The following is a 17,217-nucleotide window of genomic DNA, read 5'->3' as shown; positions in this document are numbered from 1 at the left end:
AAGACCAGCACACCGGTAAGGGGAGTTGGGGATGTGTGTGTGTGTGTGTGTGTGTGTGTGTGTGTGTGTGTGTGTAAACTTTTGTTTTGATGTTATGGACAAAAAAACCTACATCAGTTGGCCTAAGAATGGGTTTGCTTCATTTTCAATAGTTGTAATCTTAACATGTTTAGCACCCAATAGGGTTGGAATTGTACTAATTATACCATATCCAATATAGGACTATGTGAGCTATACGCCCAAACCTCAAATCAGTCACTCACAACAATCAGTCCTCATACATTGCAATGGTGATGAGTCTGATGCGATCTTACATTAAAACATTGTTGAAGACCGCACACAAAGTTAGGCGTTGACGTATCACATTATTTTTTTACAGTCGATCATTTGAAATCTTATCTCCTAGTCACCACATAGAGTACCACATGTGAGAGGTGTATCGAGGTCGAACCCATTCTTTTATGGGGTGTGGAAGGAATGTGAAGTTGAAGGGGAGGGGTCAGTGCTGACCGGACTTCACAGTGTCTTATGTGTGCAATACTGGAGCGATTGTTGCTGTCACTGACTGTTCACTTCCAGCGGTTAGCCACGGCTCCCTGGAGTCCGGCACAGCTGTTGGGAAGCCCCGTTTTCAAGCGGGCGGCTTCTGTCCTGGTATATTGCACATTTTAGGTAATGTGCTGGACAGCTGTATTCAGACTTTCTTTACAGTATGACATTCATCCATTCGGTTCATTTCATATTGGAGATCATACTAGAGATTTCTGTATGGTTCTAAGAGTCTGAATGCGTGGGTCTTCTAACCTTACAATATAGTTCTGGACCCCTCAGCATCTGCTCAGTCTAACTTTGTAAGCCATTGTTTAACCTTAAGAGAGGTTAAACACATAAACAGACTTTATCATCAAGAGGCACTCACTCTGTAAAGCCAGTAATTACTCTACAGACTATGTAACATGAACAGGGTGGACTTACTTACTGAGTAACCTATAAATAATCCTTGGCAGATAGTCAGGGAAGCCTCTTCCTTTTGACATACATTAGTCCTTATCCCCATAGGGGAAAACAGACCTCTCATTCATTCCTACTTTGCACCAGCGACGAGGCTAGCAGGCAGATGAATCTCTGTCTGAGCTGACAGAGTCCCGGCTCTGATTATTTCCCACTCTGACTGTTGAATCTCACTTATCTAGTGCTAGCCTATAGCTTGGCTGTTGTTTATCTGTGAATAATACCTCTGTTCCCTAGCCACAATGAGTCACTCTGGGCCTGTCTAGACAAACAGCAGCAGGTGCTAGCCATGACGCCTGTGTTGCCCCTCGGCTTTGGCCTCTGTACCATCTCATTGACACATGTGGAACAAAACGGGAGCACTATTTCCCGTGGCAGTTTAGCAAGTGTTATATTTGCATACATTATACATTGGTGTAGTTACACAACTTGCTCAATGGAGTGTCAGGTTTTCTGCAAGTCATGGGCCCACAGCTAAAAGCACATTGCTGATTAGATTAGATTGGTTTTGTTTGCACACAGTAAACATCGCACACTATCACCTCACTGCCTTGCCCTGTTAAACATCTTCATAATTAGCAATATGTTTTTCATATATTCTCATATATATGTGTGTTTGCTGTCACACACAGACATTCATAGAAAGGGTCAAATTGTCAGTGTAAGACAATGACAGTTGTAATTGTAAGCGTGCACTTGTCTACTGTACTCAAATGGCATGCATTTCAGCATAATACCTTTCCAAAGCTATCATGCAGCTATATGCTACTGAGACCTTGAATTTCCCCTTGGGGATCAATAAAGTATCTATCTATCTGTCTATCTATCTATCTATCTATCTATATGCAACACAGATGATTGTCAGTGTAGATCTCAAAGTCAGTCAAAGCCATAACTGGCGTTTGTTTCCTCCCTCTAGCCCTTTGTCATCCATGACATGGAGACGCTGCAGCTAGCTGAGAAGACGCTGGTGGCCAAGATGGTGGGCTCGGCCGCGGGCAGTCTCCAGCACAAAGAGGCCGAGGTGCGCATCTTCCACTGCTGCCAGTGCACCTCCGTGGAGACGGTCACCGAGCTGACCGAGTTCGCCAAGTGCGTGCCGGGCTTCTCGGGCCTGGACCTGAACGACCAGGTGACGCTGCTCAAGTACGGCGTGTACGAGGCGCTCTTCGCCATGCTGGCCTCGTGCATGAACAAGGACGGGCTGCTGGTGGCCTATGGCAGCGGCTTCATCACGCGCGAGTTCCTCAAGAGCCTGCGCCGGCCCTTCAGCGACATGATGGAGCCCAAGTTCCAGTTCGCCATGAAGTTCAACGCGCTGGAGCTGGACGACAGTGACCTGGCCCTGTTTGTGGCCGCCATCATCTGCTGCGGAGGTGAGGGGGAGAGAGAGAGAGAGAGAGAGAGAGAGAGAGAGAGAGAGAGAGAGAGAGAGAGAGAGAGAGAGAGAGAGAGAGAAAGCCGAAGAGTCAGAAAATTAATTTCTAGAGGAGAAATTGACCACAGTGCAAGCATGCGCACACATACTGTATAATTGGCTACACAGAACCACCACGGGTGAAAAGCCACTGACATTGTTTGAATTCAGAAGCATGACCTAGCGGTGTACACAAGGTATGTTATGTCAAAGTGTGTTATGTCAACACATTCTAATACCCCCCCCCCCCTTCCCCCTCCAGACCGGCCGGGCCTGGTGAACGTTGCGCACATCGAGCGCATGCAGGAGGGCATCGTCCACGTGCTACGACTCCACCTGCTGGCCAACCATCCGGACGACGCCTTCCTCTTCCCCAGGCTGCTGCAGAAGCTGGCCGACCTGAGGCAGCTGGTGACGGAGCACGCGCAGCTGGTGCAGGAGATGAAGAAGACAGAGGACATGTCGCTGCACCCCCTCCTGCAAGAGATCTACAGGGACATGTACTGAGGAGGAGGACATGTCTCTGCACCCCCTCCTGCAGGAGATCTACAGGGACATGTACTGAGGAGGAGGACATGTCTCTGCACCCCCTCCTGCAGGAGATCTACAGGGACATGTACTGAGGAGGAGGACATGTCTCTGCACCCCCTCCTGCAGGAGATCTACAGGGACATGTACTGAGGAGGAGGACATGTCGCTGCACCCCCTGCTGCAGGAGATCTACAGGGACATGTACTGAGGAGGAGGGGCCCACCACCCCCCCCCCCCCAACACCCCCATGTCATTCTCTTTAGCAGGCTTGCGCTGTGATACTCCAAGCATGTGTGTGTGTGTGTATGTGTGTGTGAGAGAGAGAGAATGTGTGTGTGTGTGTGTTTGTGTGTATATGTGTGTGCAAGTGGTTCCCAACTGAAACACTGCAGAGGAGACAATGAGCCCACTCTGTGTGCCCCTGGTGGGGGGGGAGGTGCAGACATGAACACTGACCCCTGACCCCTGACCCCATCCACGTCAGCGGCTCCTTGACGCCACTCCAGAGGATCTTGGGTATTTTAGGGTCCCGGCGACGGCAAACTCACGGGCGTCTGAAGGGGAAGGCCAAGGTCACAGCAACAGCAGCCACGAGAGCCACTGGACAGGTGGGCGGGTTTTGGGGGGTGGGGGGGGGGGGGGGGGGGGTTGATTGATGTCGGCAATGAGGACTCAGTGCAGAGCCTTGACCTTCATACTCTCAGAAGTACTATCCCTTGGCTAACTCAAATTCTATGGTTTTGCTCTCAGAAGCACTATCCCTTGGCTAACTCAAATTCTATGGTTTTGACATTAATGGAGCCACTAGAGAGCGTGTGTGAGCTAGAACTGCTGACGTGCTCCTCCATGACCAGCTGTATCTCCTACATTGTGTATTACTAAAGAGCTGCACGTCAATGGTCAGAATGACACCTTTAGATTTACAGCAGTGACACCCAAGTGACTTCAGCATAGAGCGCTGCCATCCAATGCAATGCAACTGACTGTGTGTAATAATAAATACTCAGGCCCAGGCACTTTGCTCCCTACAGTCTCTGGGAGCGATTTGATAACCAGCAACTGACTTCCACACCGTTCAACCACTGAATCGCTTAGCGAAATGTAACACCAAGCCATGCACTGTTAAAGCCACCACTGTCTGTTAGTCTGGTATTAATATCATTCAAGGTCATGAGTGAAACTGTGGTTCAGCCATCAATCAATGCCCTGTGCTTTTTCTCTGCAAGCGTTATTTGCCTGTTTGAGTGTCTTTGTGTTGCGTGCCACCATTCTTTGCTTTAAAACCTGGTTTGAGGTCAAAGGGCGCAGTGTTGAAATAGTCCCTAGACACTCCTTTTAACACTGCAAGCCTTTGCCTGGACTTTGTCCCTAGCAGGCAGAAGGACATCTTATACATAGCACCACAATATTAGTCCCTGATTTCAAGACTTTTCTTACAGTCTGAATGGGGTTACTCGCCACATCCTTCATTCATTTGGCTTTTCACTGATACCATTGTCAAATCGATATTATTATTAACCTGCAGTATGTTTATGATGATATAATTAGTATCATAAACACATAGTCTGATTTTAATTAATTGAGAGTATGAACGTGGACAATAACCCAGAGATTTTATTAATTAAATTATAGATTTTATGCTCTTAATTTGCTGTTAACTAATGAAATAATTGTGTCACTCACTGCATTAGAGGTGTTCTGGCATGGACAGCTCTGTGTTATTCATTTCACTGCTCTGTGAAGCCTGTAGGGAGTGTGGTGTAAGTGCACAAACAACCCCACTGTGCTCAAGGCATGTTGACAGGCTGGCTTTCATGAAATATTGCTGTTGTGTCTGATTGAACTCCAGCGCGTCCTAATCTGACTCGGTCACGTCCTGTGACTTTGTCCCCCTGGCATTGAAGCCATATGGAAACATGGCACGTTGGAGGCATGCTTTTCACCCGTGTAAGCTCAACTCAGGTTCCTGAGTAGGGGATTTTCCCCTCGCCAGGGACTCCAACGGCATGGCTTAACCAAGCCTAAATGTGCCATGCCGTACTGCACCAAATGTGTTTTTTAGGGGTTATGACTGTGATTGGCACGGTCACCTTCTCAAATCTGAGTGTTTGTTTGAACGATTCATGTCAGAACATGTATAAAGATAAGTCCAATTTATACAGAAGTAATGCTAAAGAATAAAGGTTATGATCCCTTCTACACAAGAAAGCCAGAGTAATGATCCTATCCACCAAACTTGCATTTCACTGTAGTCACCACAAAATGGATACGCATACGGCCGATTCTCTGGGGCTACATTCACCAGAGTAAGATCATTTTCTTGTTCAGGCAGTGGTGGTTTGCAACACTATCATAACATCACATGAAAATGACTGACAGCCGACGTGACTGAACAGCACATAGGTTCACTGAGTACATGCGATACTCAAGCACAGCACACAACCGTGCGTATTAATACCTCACTTTACAGATGCCTTCTGACTAAACAAATGCTTCACACTCCAGCTTGGGAAAGTGTATTTAGTGTTAAAGGGCTAGCTGAAATACAAACAGAACGCTATTTTAAAGATTAAAACAGGTTAAGGTTTGCTCTCTCTCTCTCTGTTTCTATCTCTCTCTCGTCTTCTTTAATACTCCACCTCTCTTCTTTTGCTCTCTCCCATCCCTCTTTCTGTCACACTCTTAACCACAGTGCCTCCTCTGGGCTAACATGCTGAGTCCGACTGTCTGTCTGGTTAAAGTCTCACTGGTTAGATTGTGATCTTCAGTTGTCTCCTCATGTATAGTAGATTCTTGTCTCTTTAAGACAAGCTGTAATAGCTGCACTCCAGCCATGCTTTGCTCCTGATTCCTGTAGTTGTTTTTTTTGTTTGTTTGTTTTTTTCCAGTGTGACTGATACTGTACTGTAGAGGCTTTGGGAATACAGTGTTGGACAACTGAGGAATTTTGTAATGAGTTCACTTCATGAGGAGGGCAAAATGTTTGAATTGTTGAGCTTTTGTTTTAAAAATGTACCTCCTTGAAATTCATGAATAATTTGCCTCCAAGTGTTATACCATAGAAAAGCTCTGTTAAGCACTGTCATTGTCAAAAATGCTATTTTGACTGGAGTGCACATTTAAAAGCTAGATAGTATACTGAACATCACTGTTTTACCAATGGCTTTAGATATCATCTTTGAAGTATGCATACAAAAGCAGGTTACTGTATATCTGGACCTGATTATCCTCTCTGAGAGAAAATGGAGGTCACCTGCCTCCACCAGCACCAGCTAACAGTCAGGATAATGTATGATAATGGCATGATCCACGGCATTATTACTTTGTGCATGTTGCTGTTGAATTGTATAGTTGTACATGATCTGAAGATATGTTTATTTCAAGTCATTCAGTCAAAAAACGATTAGTCAGCAATGTCAATTCATTTCATCTGTTAACACCACATTCACCGTAATTCTTACAATGCCACTTTTTAAATGGGAGAATGTACATTGTCTGACCTGGCTGCGCTCACATACAGTTTGTATAGATGGGAAGAGCTTGCTTTGTAACCCTGTACATAGAGGTAAATATGAATAATGTGTTGCCCTCGTTAACCTGTGATATGCTATGGCAGCACTGGCACTGCTGTATGTTCCTCTTTTATAGTCTTGCTTTTCCCCTTCTCTTTCTTTGTCTATGACTGTACAAACATTTAGCTGCAGTATGTCTTGTTTTTGTCACTTTATGCATAATTTTGTGATTGTGCTGTTAATTGAGTTGAATCATATTTTTATACTAAAGCTTAAAAAAATATATATAAATATATCATTTGTTTTGATTATCTGAGATGTTAGTGCAATGTAAATAGAATTATGGTTAACTCTGTAACAGATTGTATGACCTTAGAATTGAATTGGCATGAGGACATTCCTTTTGTGATTTCCACATTGTAGAAGAGGGATTAAGCCATGTGCTCTGTGCCTGGAGGTTCTTGCCTTGACATACATAACAGATACTCCTCCATAGCTGCCATTAAAACTTGACCTGGGGCCAGTCCCACCAAGTGGACTCGTCAGGTTAACCATTTTCCAGTTATCTGAAACAAACAGGTCTGTCTTGGCTATCTAAGTCCTCTCACAGGGCATAGCGGCCTTTGTTCCTGCTGTGGTCTCAGGTAAAAGATCATGCTATGAAGGGGATGGTTCATGCCTAAAATTACCACTGAGATTCCAGAGGACTGACCATAACTGCTATGAAGGGGATGGTTCATGCCTAAAGTTACCACTGAGATTCCAGAGGACTGACCATAACTGCCATGGCAAGCCAGATGGTTCTCATCTCTCTGGGTGCTCGCTTATAGATCAGTCACAGATCAACACATCACATAGATCAACACATCGTTTTCTGTCCTAAACCTGGTCCTGATCTAGAAGAACCCTAAAACAAGATATAAGAGTGTTGAGTTAAATATTTATCATTTTCCCCAATGCTGCACATTACTGAAACTCATTCATTTTATTGAAAATATCAGAAGACTCCAGAGAATGCAGTACAAATGAACCTCTTCAGCTAATGTGAGAGATTCAAAACAGCCGGTGCCTTAACAGTCTCCCTTACCATTAAGAAGGCACAAGGATGAATTCTGATCAATAAAACAGTTGAGACCGCATGTTGAACATTTGTTCTTAACAGAAATATTACAACATTTATGTGTCAGTGGAATGCTGACTCCGCAGCCTGTAGTGATAAACGTTAAGTGAGTGTCATCCCCACATATTTTCCGATGCAAAGTCAGAGCCAAAATCCAGGGAGCAGACAGTTTTCAGTTAGAATTGTAGGTTATATTTTAAGAATTTAGAAGGGATTATAATTGTTATCAGGGAATATATACCAGTCTTCCCTAGTTTGTACTAGCTCAGGTCACATTGAGGTACTGTTTTACCTTTGATGGATTCATGCTGACTTGTAGTCAAGCAATATTTTTTCCTGAATGATCCCTAATATTATTTCTTATCTTCCCCTTTCAGGTTGGTTGGTTGTCTAGCTCCTGTCATGTTAGAACTACTGCACAATTAGTAATGTTCATGTATAGTAATGGTTTTGTAACCATACAATAAATGTTTGGCAAATGTAATGTCTAGTCATTTAAACCATAAATAATCTGACCTTAACTGGATTTCAAAATAAAATGTCCAAAATCTATGTGTTTCTTGTCATACTCTATAAATCATCACTATACAACACTTTTTGAAGTATAGCTAGGATGCAATTCATGAAAATTGGGCACTTCTGGATAAGTTTTTGATTTTTGGCAGGGTGTTAGGTATAGGCCTAAGGTTTTCAAAAATCCATGGATACAAGTTGGGGTGGCCCCCCCTAGTGGCAGTTATCCATAAAATCCAAAATGGCCCCCGCCGAAAAGAGAAAAGGTTATATCTCAGCTTCCTTTAGTCTTAAATTGTTGTATAATGTATTTTCTCTACTTTGTTTGATACAAGGAATCCAATTTTGATATGTTCTTATTATTTTAAGTCCATTTCCATGTAGTATCATAGTCATATTTAGCTCATAAACTGTCAATATCTCTGAAAAAGTCACATTGAAATATTACTCAGGTCCCTAGTCCCATATTTTTACCTCCAAGGTATGCTTTTCTTTGTTGATTGGACAGGTCACTATCACTATAGTGCCAAAAATCACATGTTGTGACCAAAAGGACCATTGTTGAGGCCTTAAATAAACACAACTTCAGAACTATGCCACAGTGAAAAGTTATATATTAGGCTTTTCACCATGTTACGGATCAATATTACATTTTAGTCAAATAACACACTATGGAAGCTGAGATATAACCTTTTCTCTTGTCGGCGGGGGCCATTTTGGATTTTGTGGATAACTGCCACTAGGGGGGCCACCCCAACTTGTATCCATGGATTTTTGAAATCCTTAGGTCTATTCCTAACACCCTGCCAAAAATCAAAAACTTATCCAGAAGTGCCCAATCTTCATGATTTTTCACATATTCCTTCCCAGCTAGTATGTTTTAACTAGTTGTTGTCTTCAAATTTATTTCTGATTGTGTGGTCTTATGAAGAACAGGCCTACACAGTAGCCTATATAGGGCCTACTGTCACAGCTTGACATTGCTAATTATTTTTGACGAAAGACGCCAGTTAGTACAACAAGCTTTTTATCAGATCCAACCAGATCCTGATGTTGGTGGTGTTTTTTGTTTGTTCTGTTTTGTTTTTGCAAGCAGGTATCTTATCTCTTTAGTCCAATGTAGTCCAAAACTTCAGTTCCTTTGTAATTCACAGGCTTTGGGATTTCAGATGTTTACTTTTAGCCCCATCTGTTGGCCACAAAAATAAACTGCACTTATGGTCACTGGATGTTATGGGCACATTCAACATATTCTCAAAATACCACGTGACTATAACCTTTCTATAACATGGGTTATCTCTGGAATATATTCAAAGGGGCTTTATTAGCATGACTGTTTGGTACAGTGTTGCCAAAGCTAGTGTTACACATAACACAGTAGGCTAGTATCACAAGGAAGAGAAGACAGAGATACAGCATACAATGTATACACATGTGAGCACAAAACAGACAGTAGTAGAAATATCTCTCTACCATATTATGAATATGCCCAGGCTAGCCATTTGTGAACATTTTTGTCGTCAAATTAATCCCACTTCAACAAGAGAGGGCGCTGTTTTCTTTAATGACTGGTGAAAAAAAGTGACGTTTACGTCTTGTATTCCAAGATGGCGACCCCCATAGCACGGGGATGTCCTCGCGTCTGGAAACTCAGCTGTCATCCGTTCAAAAAATATTATTTAAACCGTTCTAATTTTCATCTTTCAGTAATCTATAACAACGGGCTTCTTGCATCACTTTACAAACGCGGCGTCTTAAAGGATTGCTTCCCTGAAGGTGCCGGTCAGGTTCAGCTTCCTTTGCTGCTTCAGTCGGGGTCTCAGACTGTTTACTGTGGCTTTGACCCCACAGCAGATAGCCTCCACGCGGGGAATTTACTCGCAATTATCGGCCTCCTTCACTTTAGAAATGCCGGACACAATGTCGTCGCTCTTATCGGTGGAGCAACAGCTCAAATTGGAGACCCGAGCGGCAAAACGACGGAAAGAGAACCTCTGTCTAGTGACGTGGTTAAACACAATGAAAGTGGCATAAGGGAGAGCTTGCACAGATTATTTGCCAACCATGAACTATACTTTTGCAGCGACCCCAAGAAACTGGGCACGACATCAATCATGAACAATGCAAAGTGGTATAAAGGGTGGAATGTGGTTACGTTTTTGTCAGACATAGGCAGACACTTTCGAATGGGCACCATGCTAAGTAGACACAGCGTGCAGTCTCGACTCAAAAGTGCGGAAGGGATGAGTTTCACAGAGTTCTCTTATCAACTTTTCCAAGCCTACGACTTCTATCATCTGAACCAGCTATGCAACTGTAAGATTCAGCTTGGAGGAACAGACCAATTGGGCAACTTGATGACTGGGCATGAGTTTATCCAAAAGTAACTACAAAGTCATAGAGTGTTTCACACTGAAATAATTGCAAAACCTGCGTCTTGATTCAAATAACACTCTGTGGTTAGTGACCAGACAGTATCCTAGCTTTCTAAACAGTCGTGTCTATATCTTTCTATTTGCCCCATGTAGAAAGACTAATGCAGATGTATATGGGCTGACTATTCCACTCATAACCACATCTATGGGAGACAAGCTGGGGAAGAGTGCAGGAAATGCAGTGTGGTTGAACAGGGACCGAACATCCCCCTTTGAACTGTACCAGTATTTCCTGAGACAGCCAGACAACAGTGTGGAACGGTATTTCAATTGCCACCTTTTCCAGGAATGCAGATGTCTCATCTGATTGGTTAAGCAGATACTCTAAAATGTTTCTCTTTTTTTTTGTCTTGCAGGTATCTAAGACTTTTCACCTTTCTTCCCCTGGCAGAGGTGGATAAGGTGATGGAGGTGCATTTGCAGGAACCTGGAAAGAGGACCGCTCAGAAACGTCTGGCTGCAGAGGTCACCAAGCTAGTCCATGGCAAAGACGGCCTGGAGAGTGCAAAAAGGTAAGGCAGTGCCAAAAATGTCCACAGGGCAGGTAAGAAAAAGAAGGAACTTGTTCCACTCTGTAACCTGTTGCTAGGGGATACGGTAGAATCATGCTGAATGCAGAGGCCTGTTACATATTTAAAGGGACACCAGGCAACGTTTTTGTGTTAATTAGTCATTTTCGTAAGTCTGTATATGGTTAAATGACTCATTACAGGGCGAATGAAGACTCTCTCGCCCACCCCTACTGCCTGTAGGAAGAATATCTCGCTTGCAAGTTCAGTGTATCGTACCCGCCGACCGAAACAGTATCAGTTTACATCCTGCATCCACAGCACAGAGGCAGGCTAACGAAACACTAGCGATTGTTGCAAACGTGTGTATAATGGCAGAGCCAGCGAAGAAGCAGTGAAAACCCTTGAAGGAAGATGCAAAGAAAAGGAAAAGAGCTTCAGACCGAGCGAGGGGGTTTTCGTAGAGAAAAAGCATCAGGCTTGCCTGGTGTCCCTTTAAGTGCTATTTCCTTAACCATGGGGGATGCAATTTAAATATCTTGATGAAAATATGGGAGATTGTTTTTATTTTCAGCAGCAGATAGCCTTGGTGCTGTTTTTGACTCCAGGCTGCGTGTATGTTTGGCAGGTGCACCAACGCTCTGTACCATAGCAACCTGCAGGCACTGGAGCAGATGAGTGATGTGGAGCTGCAGGAGCTCTTTCGAGAAGCCCCATTCATGGAGCTGCTACTGGAACCAGGCACCACTGTGCTGGACGCCTGTCGCCACATACAAGCCATTCCAGATGGACCCAGAGGGTAAGCGCTAATGACTGAGCCAGAGGGGTTGGTTGGTACCATAGACTGTATCTATGGTCGGTACCATTTGAGGGGAAAAAGTCTCAGTGATTTTTGCCAAGGTATACCAGAGTTAGAAAATAAGTGATGGCTTTGTATTGGTTAGCTTTTTGTAGTTTGATCATCCTGTTTATGTCAATTATATGCAGGGATATGAATAGGATGAAGGATATTTTTTTTAATTGTAAGTTTTCTGAAATGTTATGTATATAAATGATCAAAGGTACACAGGGTTGATCTGTGCCTTGTTTTTAATCCTTTGGTTCTTCTGGTGCGGCAGTCAAGGTAAAAGTTCACTATAGCCAGGAAAGACTCGCACACCAAAAGGGGCTCTACAGACAAACGGGCATCTACAGGCAAGGGTGCAGCACTTTTATATATGTATATATTGTAACGCATGCTGGCCCACGCATGAGCTACATAAGGGAGTTCCACGCCAGAATGAGTAAATAAAGAATATTTATTAAAGTAATATACGAGAAAGTCAGTGTAGTGAATAAAAGCAAGGTGTAGTGCGAGTGTATGTCTAGGGATGTGTTCAAACAAAACAAAAAGACGACGGTCGAGAGGAGAGGAAGCCCCCTCTGCACTTGGAACCCAGGCCTTCAAATACAGGTGCTCATCAGGGCAACACCAAACACCTGCACATCTCGGGCAACCTGCTTCACAGAGACAGACAAACATGAGCGCAAGTGGGCGGGGCCAGTGGAGACCTGGCAGGGTCGTAACAATATATATGTATGTGTGTGTATATATATATATGTATATGTATATGTATATATATATATATATGTATATGTATATACACACACACACACACACACATATATATATATATATATATATATAAAAGTGCTGCACCCTTGCCTGTAGATGCCCATTTGTCTGTAGATCCCCTTTTGGTGTGCGAGTCTTTCCTGGCTGTAGTGAACTTTTACCTTGATATATATACATGTGTGTGTGTGTGTGTGTGTATATGTATGAAGACTTTTTGGTCCTCTGTGTGTGAGTCCTCCCTGGATGTTGTTATTATATACTGAAGTATGCAAATTATTAGATATATTTCGATTAGAGAAACCTTAACAGTCAGTTTCAACATTTAACTTTTTATTTTTCATTTTGGTGACAGGCTGTGTTGGGGATATCTATTAGTTAAGATTTTTAGACTATTCACCTGTTGTTAGTTTGGGGATATCTATTAGTTAATTCACCTGTAATATATCCGTGCATAGACACATAATAAACACGAACAGGGTGATGAAACACAAAAAGCTACCCTAAATGCAATTAGAGCTGCATGATTTGGGGGATCTAATTGCGATTTATCTGACCGATATTGCTATTTGTAATTTTGAATGTCAATGAATTGATTCAGAAAGAGGGTGTAACTGAACTAGAGTAATAATGATATGGCACTTTAGCTTATAAGTGAAAGCACTGCCTAGGAGCTTAAAAATACAAGATTGGAACATAAGGTATATGACCAAAAACCAAAGACAGATTGAACAGTTCTATGGCCGTAATGGGGGCAGCCGTGGCCTACTGGTTAGCGCTTCAGACTGGGCCAGCCGTGGCCTACTGGTTAGCGCTTCGGACTTGTAACCGGAGGGTTGCCGGTTCGAACCCCGACCAGTAGGCACGGCTGAAGTGGCCTTAAGCAAGGCACCTAACCCCTCACTGCCCCCGAGCGCCGCTGTTGTTGCAGGCAGCTCACTGCGCCGGGATTAGTGTGTGCTTCACCTCACTGTGTGTTCACTGTGTGCTGAGTGTGTTTCACTAATTCACAGATTGGGATAAATGCAGAGACTAAAATTCCCTCACGAGATCAAAAGAGTGTAAATAGAGTGTATATATACTTATACTATACTTACTATACTATACTTACTTTATGCATCTCAGCCTGCTCCATCTTCATATGGCTTTGGTGAAGTAACAGTTAACAGTTAATCATCGCCATCACAGAATCTGAATCAAGTTCCCATTCTTGCAGAGGTTGCACTGAATTCAGTTGCTGCATCCTTTGATTGTTTATTTCTGTAACGCAGGTGCATTTCTAGTGGGAGTGGGTTATTGATGGTATCACAGGAGGTACATCAACACCCCCAACCAACCTCCCTCCCTCCCCTCATATGTTCAAACTGTCAAAATATACATGCACAGCTTATTCTGTAGGCTACATAGCAAAACACTCCCTTGTAACTTAAATTCTGAAACATACTCTATAAAATCTAAAATAACTACATTGACTAAAATTGGGTAATTATTTACCAATGCCTACAATACACCTCTTAACCTGCACACCTGTAGACATATGTATAAGCTAGGTAGATAAGCACAGAGGTTGTGTCCCCTGACATGGAAACTGTGAACGTTCGTTCTTTCTCCTACATCTGTTTTTGTAATCACTCTTTTCAGCACTTGGGGTATATTACCACTTCCTGCCCACCTACACAATCTGCTGCACATTGCCATGCATATGATATGCATCATTTTGTAACATGCAGATATGGATGTCTCCTCCAAGACAGCTGCCCCATTGAGGGGGTTTTTGTCAGGGGATTTTCAATTTATATTGAATGATTATATAAAGAAACATCCTCTTTCCCCAGCATCTTCATAATGTATGATCGTCATGCAAACAATTAACACATTTAAACATGTAAATACTGTATACGCTAAAATGAAAAGCTCAGCAGCTTGAGCAAGGATCAGAGAACACCAATGCTATTGGTTCAGCCATTGGGAACGAAACAAAAAAATAGTTTTGTATGAAAGTTAATTAATTTATGGAGTGTTTCCTACACTGCAATGCCTAAGTTTTTTTTTTATTTGTGTTTCACTGATAAATCAATTGCAGCCAGTGAACCCTAATTTGAAAACTGGTTAAAATCAAACATTACTCTCCTCTATGTTGGGCAAATATACATTCTATTCTTATATTATTTCGACTTGGGGGCCCACTGTAATGACTCTAATGTTGTGTTGCTTTTTTTTTTTTTTTGGCCTGTGAGCAGGTATCGCATGGTTCAAGATGGAGGTGTATGGATCAACCATCAGCGCACTGAGAGTCCACAGCAGCTGCTCACTCCTGGCCACCACATCCTGGCCAACGGCCTTACGCTCATCCGAGTAGGCAAGAAAAACTACTACATCCTGAAGTGGCTAAACCTTTGAAACCAAACACAGCCACCAGCCGTCCCTGGGATGTAAAAAGCCCTTTTGCTGAAACCCTGAGGTGAAACAGCAACCCACACCCTTTATCTGAATTCCATGTTTGCCACAGATACAGAACCACCATGGAGGACTTGCTTCAATCTGTGGTAGAAAATGCTGTTCAGGTTGAAGGTATGCTGTGTGGTGAGAGGTTACAATTTGCCTACAGTTGACAAGATATACTGTTTAGATGTACTTTGACTACACCCGACTTGAAATAAATTGGGGACACAATGACAGCACAGAAGATTTCTGTAGTTTAATCATTCTACCAGCAGGAGGCAGTGGAAGCCTTCTGTTGACTCTTGGGCCTAATTTGTCATGAGACTTTTGGAGGGAAAAGACCTTTGCAGTGAAGTAGTCATTTTAGGAATATTTTGCTTTTATTTAGATTTTTCAATAAATCAAAAAATTAACACATATATTTCTTTATTTTTTAATCATATTTTAATTATTTTTGGGGGTATTTGGTATGTATTTTCAGTGTCATCACCATGGGCGGATTATGAACTTTCGGGCCCCTGGGCCCAGATGTATTAAGGGACCCCCACTTATTGTCATATATGTGGGAGGGGGGGTTTGGGGGTCCTCCCCCAGAATTTTTTTAATTTGTTTAATGTGATTTCCTGTATTCTGGTGCATTTTGGGCATGGCCAATACTAAATTCAATCAGATTCATAGCCTACATCCTGATTTGTTGATATTGAGGCAATGATTCCATGCAAAGGCTTGGGCTTCAGGGCCCCCTGGGCCTGGGCCCGGTAGGCCCGTGCCGTAATCCATCCCTGGTCATCACGTGCGAGGCAGTAAATTACAGAATCTTTGCTGGTGACTACAATAATCATGACAACATCAATAGAATCAATCAGAAACAGTTATTAAACTTTTTAATTCGCATTTCGACCATTCAAAATAGAAATCCTGACTGAAAAAACACTTGAAATTCGCATTTAACCTAATGCGCAGGTGGGTGGGGTAAGCAATAACGTGGATGAAATTGATGGAAACTGGTGCTTGATGGTTTAGTCACATATTCGCATTTTTGCAGTTTTGATTGATCCCACGGAACTTCTTCCTTGATTAGTCGAATGTCGTACAAAACAGTGGATGGAGACTTAGCACATTTTCTTATAGACAGATAGATAAAATAACACATCGCCAGGACCTGATATTAATTAAATGTTACCACACATTAAGTTCAGATTTAACGTTAGACATATGTCTTCCTGCTCCAGTAGGCCTAGCCTTTATACTTTTCATTCTCCACCAGAAGATAATGCATTGAGAGCTGAAGGGCAGGGGCTGGCTCAATATGCAGCAGTAGAGTTGAGGTTTTAGTATTCATCTCTACAAGAGACATACATGTTCAAATTCATTCAATTGCATGACATTTGTTGTGGCTGGGTTTTATAAATGGTCTATATTTCGAAGTATGAACCTAATGGAGGCTGCAAGTGGCACGGAACACAGATAGGCACATATAATATACATGGGCGTTGGATGGCATACGAAAATAAATGTAGAAAAGTAGGCCTATTGCCAACTAAAATGAGCTTTCACTCTTCACCAGATGCTACCGGGCTCGTTTTTTATTGACACGTGTTTTTACCACACCTGCATTGCTAAATATCTTCATTCTGATAGTCACATATGGCACATCGTCAGTAGCTTGCCAGAATTTTTTTCTGAGTGTTGTCACACTTCTACGCGACTTTATTAACCAACTGCAGCTGGTAATTTTCAGTGTTGACAAGCATACTGTTCTGGCCTATGCAAAGTGTTGGCTATAGTGTTTTCAGCTTCACACTTAATATGATCATTTCCGAACATCGCAATTTATTCTGTAAGAAAGAAGCTTTTGCCCACACGTGAGCGTTGATTGGCGCCCTAGTGGTAGCCTATTATCTGCATGAGCATTCGTAAACAAAACACTTCTCATCACTGGTTGGAGTCGCAGCTCATTCAGTTTATTCTTCCAAAATAGTATAGCTTATTAAGGTGGAATTTTGGCTAAATGTGTACTTTTTAAGATAAATAAGACAATTATTTAAATGCGTTAAGGACGGAGTGTAAGGACTCATATTATCATTTGGTTCATGTAGAACATATTTTTAAAAT

General features: G+C 42.6%; 2 protein-coding genes across 2 annotated transcripts in view; both read left to right on the top strand.

The window, feature by feature from the left end:
* The window catches only part of pparab (peroxisome proliferator-activated receptor alpha b), a 37,169-nt gene extending 33,580 nt beyond the window's left edge, over positions 1 to 3,589 (top strand). Inside the window, exons 5-7 of the mRNA XM_076271530.1 lie at positions 1 to 15; positions 1,931 to 2,387; positions 2,691 to 3,589. The exon at positions 1 to 15 is cut by the window's left edge and continues 185 nt beyond it. Of these exons, the coding sequence (XP_076127645.1) occupies positions 1 to 15; positions 1,931 to 2,387; positions 2,691 to 2,935 (717 nt within the window). The 3' untranslated portion in view covers positions 2,936 to 3,589. The remainder of the gene's footprint in view (positions 16 to 1,930; positions 2,388 to 2,690) is intronic.
* A 6,498-nt stretch (positions 3,590 to 10,087) lies between these two features.
* yars2 (tyrosyl-tRNA synthetase 2, mitochondrial) lies at positions 10,088 to 15,519 on the top strand. Its single transcript, XM_076271528.1, has 5 exons — positions 10,088 to 10,487; positions 10,633 to 10,800; positions 10,896 to 11,051; positions 11,677 to 11,847; positions 14,901 to 15,519. The coding sequence occupies exons 1-5, from the start codon at positions 10,219 to 10,221 to the stop codon at positions 15,058 to 15,060; spliced, it is 924 nt and encodes a 307-aa protein (XP_076127643.1). The 5' UTR covers positions 10,088 to 10,218; the 3' UTR covers positions 15,061 to 15,519.
* Positions 15,520 to 17,217: the final 1,698 nt, after the last annotated feature.

The sequence above is a fragment of the Alosa pseudoharengus genome, unplaced genomic scaffold (assembly GCF_046254945.1).
Source record: "Alosa pseudoharengus isolate Yale_2024_CS ecotype anadromous, Long Island Sound unplaced genomic scaffold, YU_APseudo_1.1 YU_APseudo_1.1_scf_10, whole genome shotgun sequence".
Lineage (NCBI taxonomy): Eukaryota > Metazoa > Chordata > Actinopteri > Clupeiformes > Clupeidae > Alosa > Alosa pseudoharengus.
The sequence above is the reverse complement of the archived record's forward strand: the minus strand, read 5'-3'. Positions and strand labels throughout refer to the sequence as shown.

Bases quoted from the DNA above. Each gene is read 5' to 3' on its own strand.
- yars2 (XM_076271528.1), top strand. From the start codon at position 10,219: ATGAACAATGCAAAGTGGTATAAAGGGTGGAATGTGGTTACGTTTTTG. The intron at 10,488-10,632 runs GTAACTACAAAG...TGCCCCATGTAG, and splicing joins GGGCATGAGTTTATCCAAAA to AAAGACTAATGCAGATGTAT. The intron at 11,848-14,900 runs GTAAGCGCTAAT...GCCTGTGAGCAG, and splicing joins ATTCCAGATGGACCCAGAGG to GTATCGCATGGTTCAAGATG.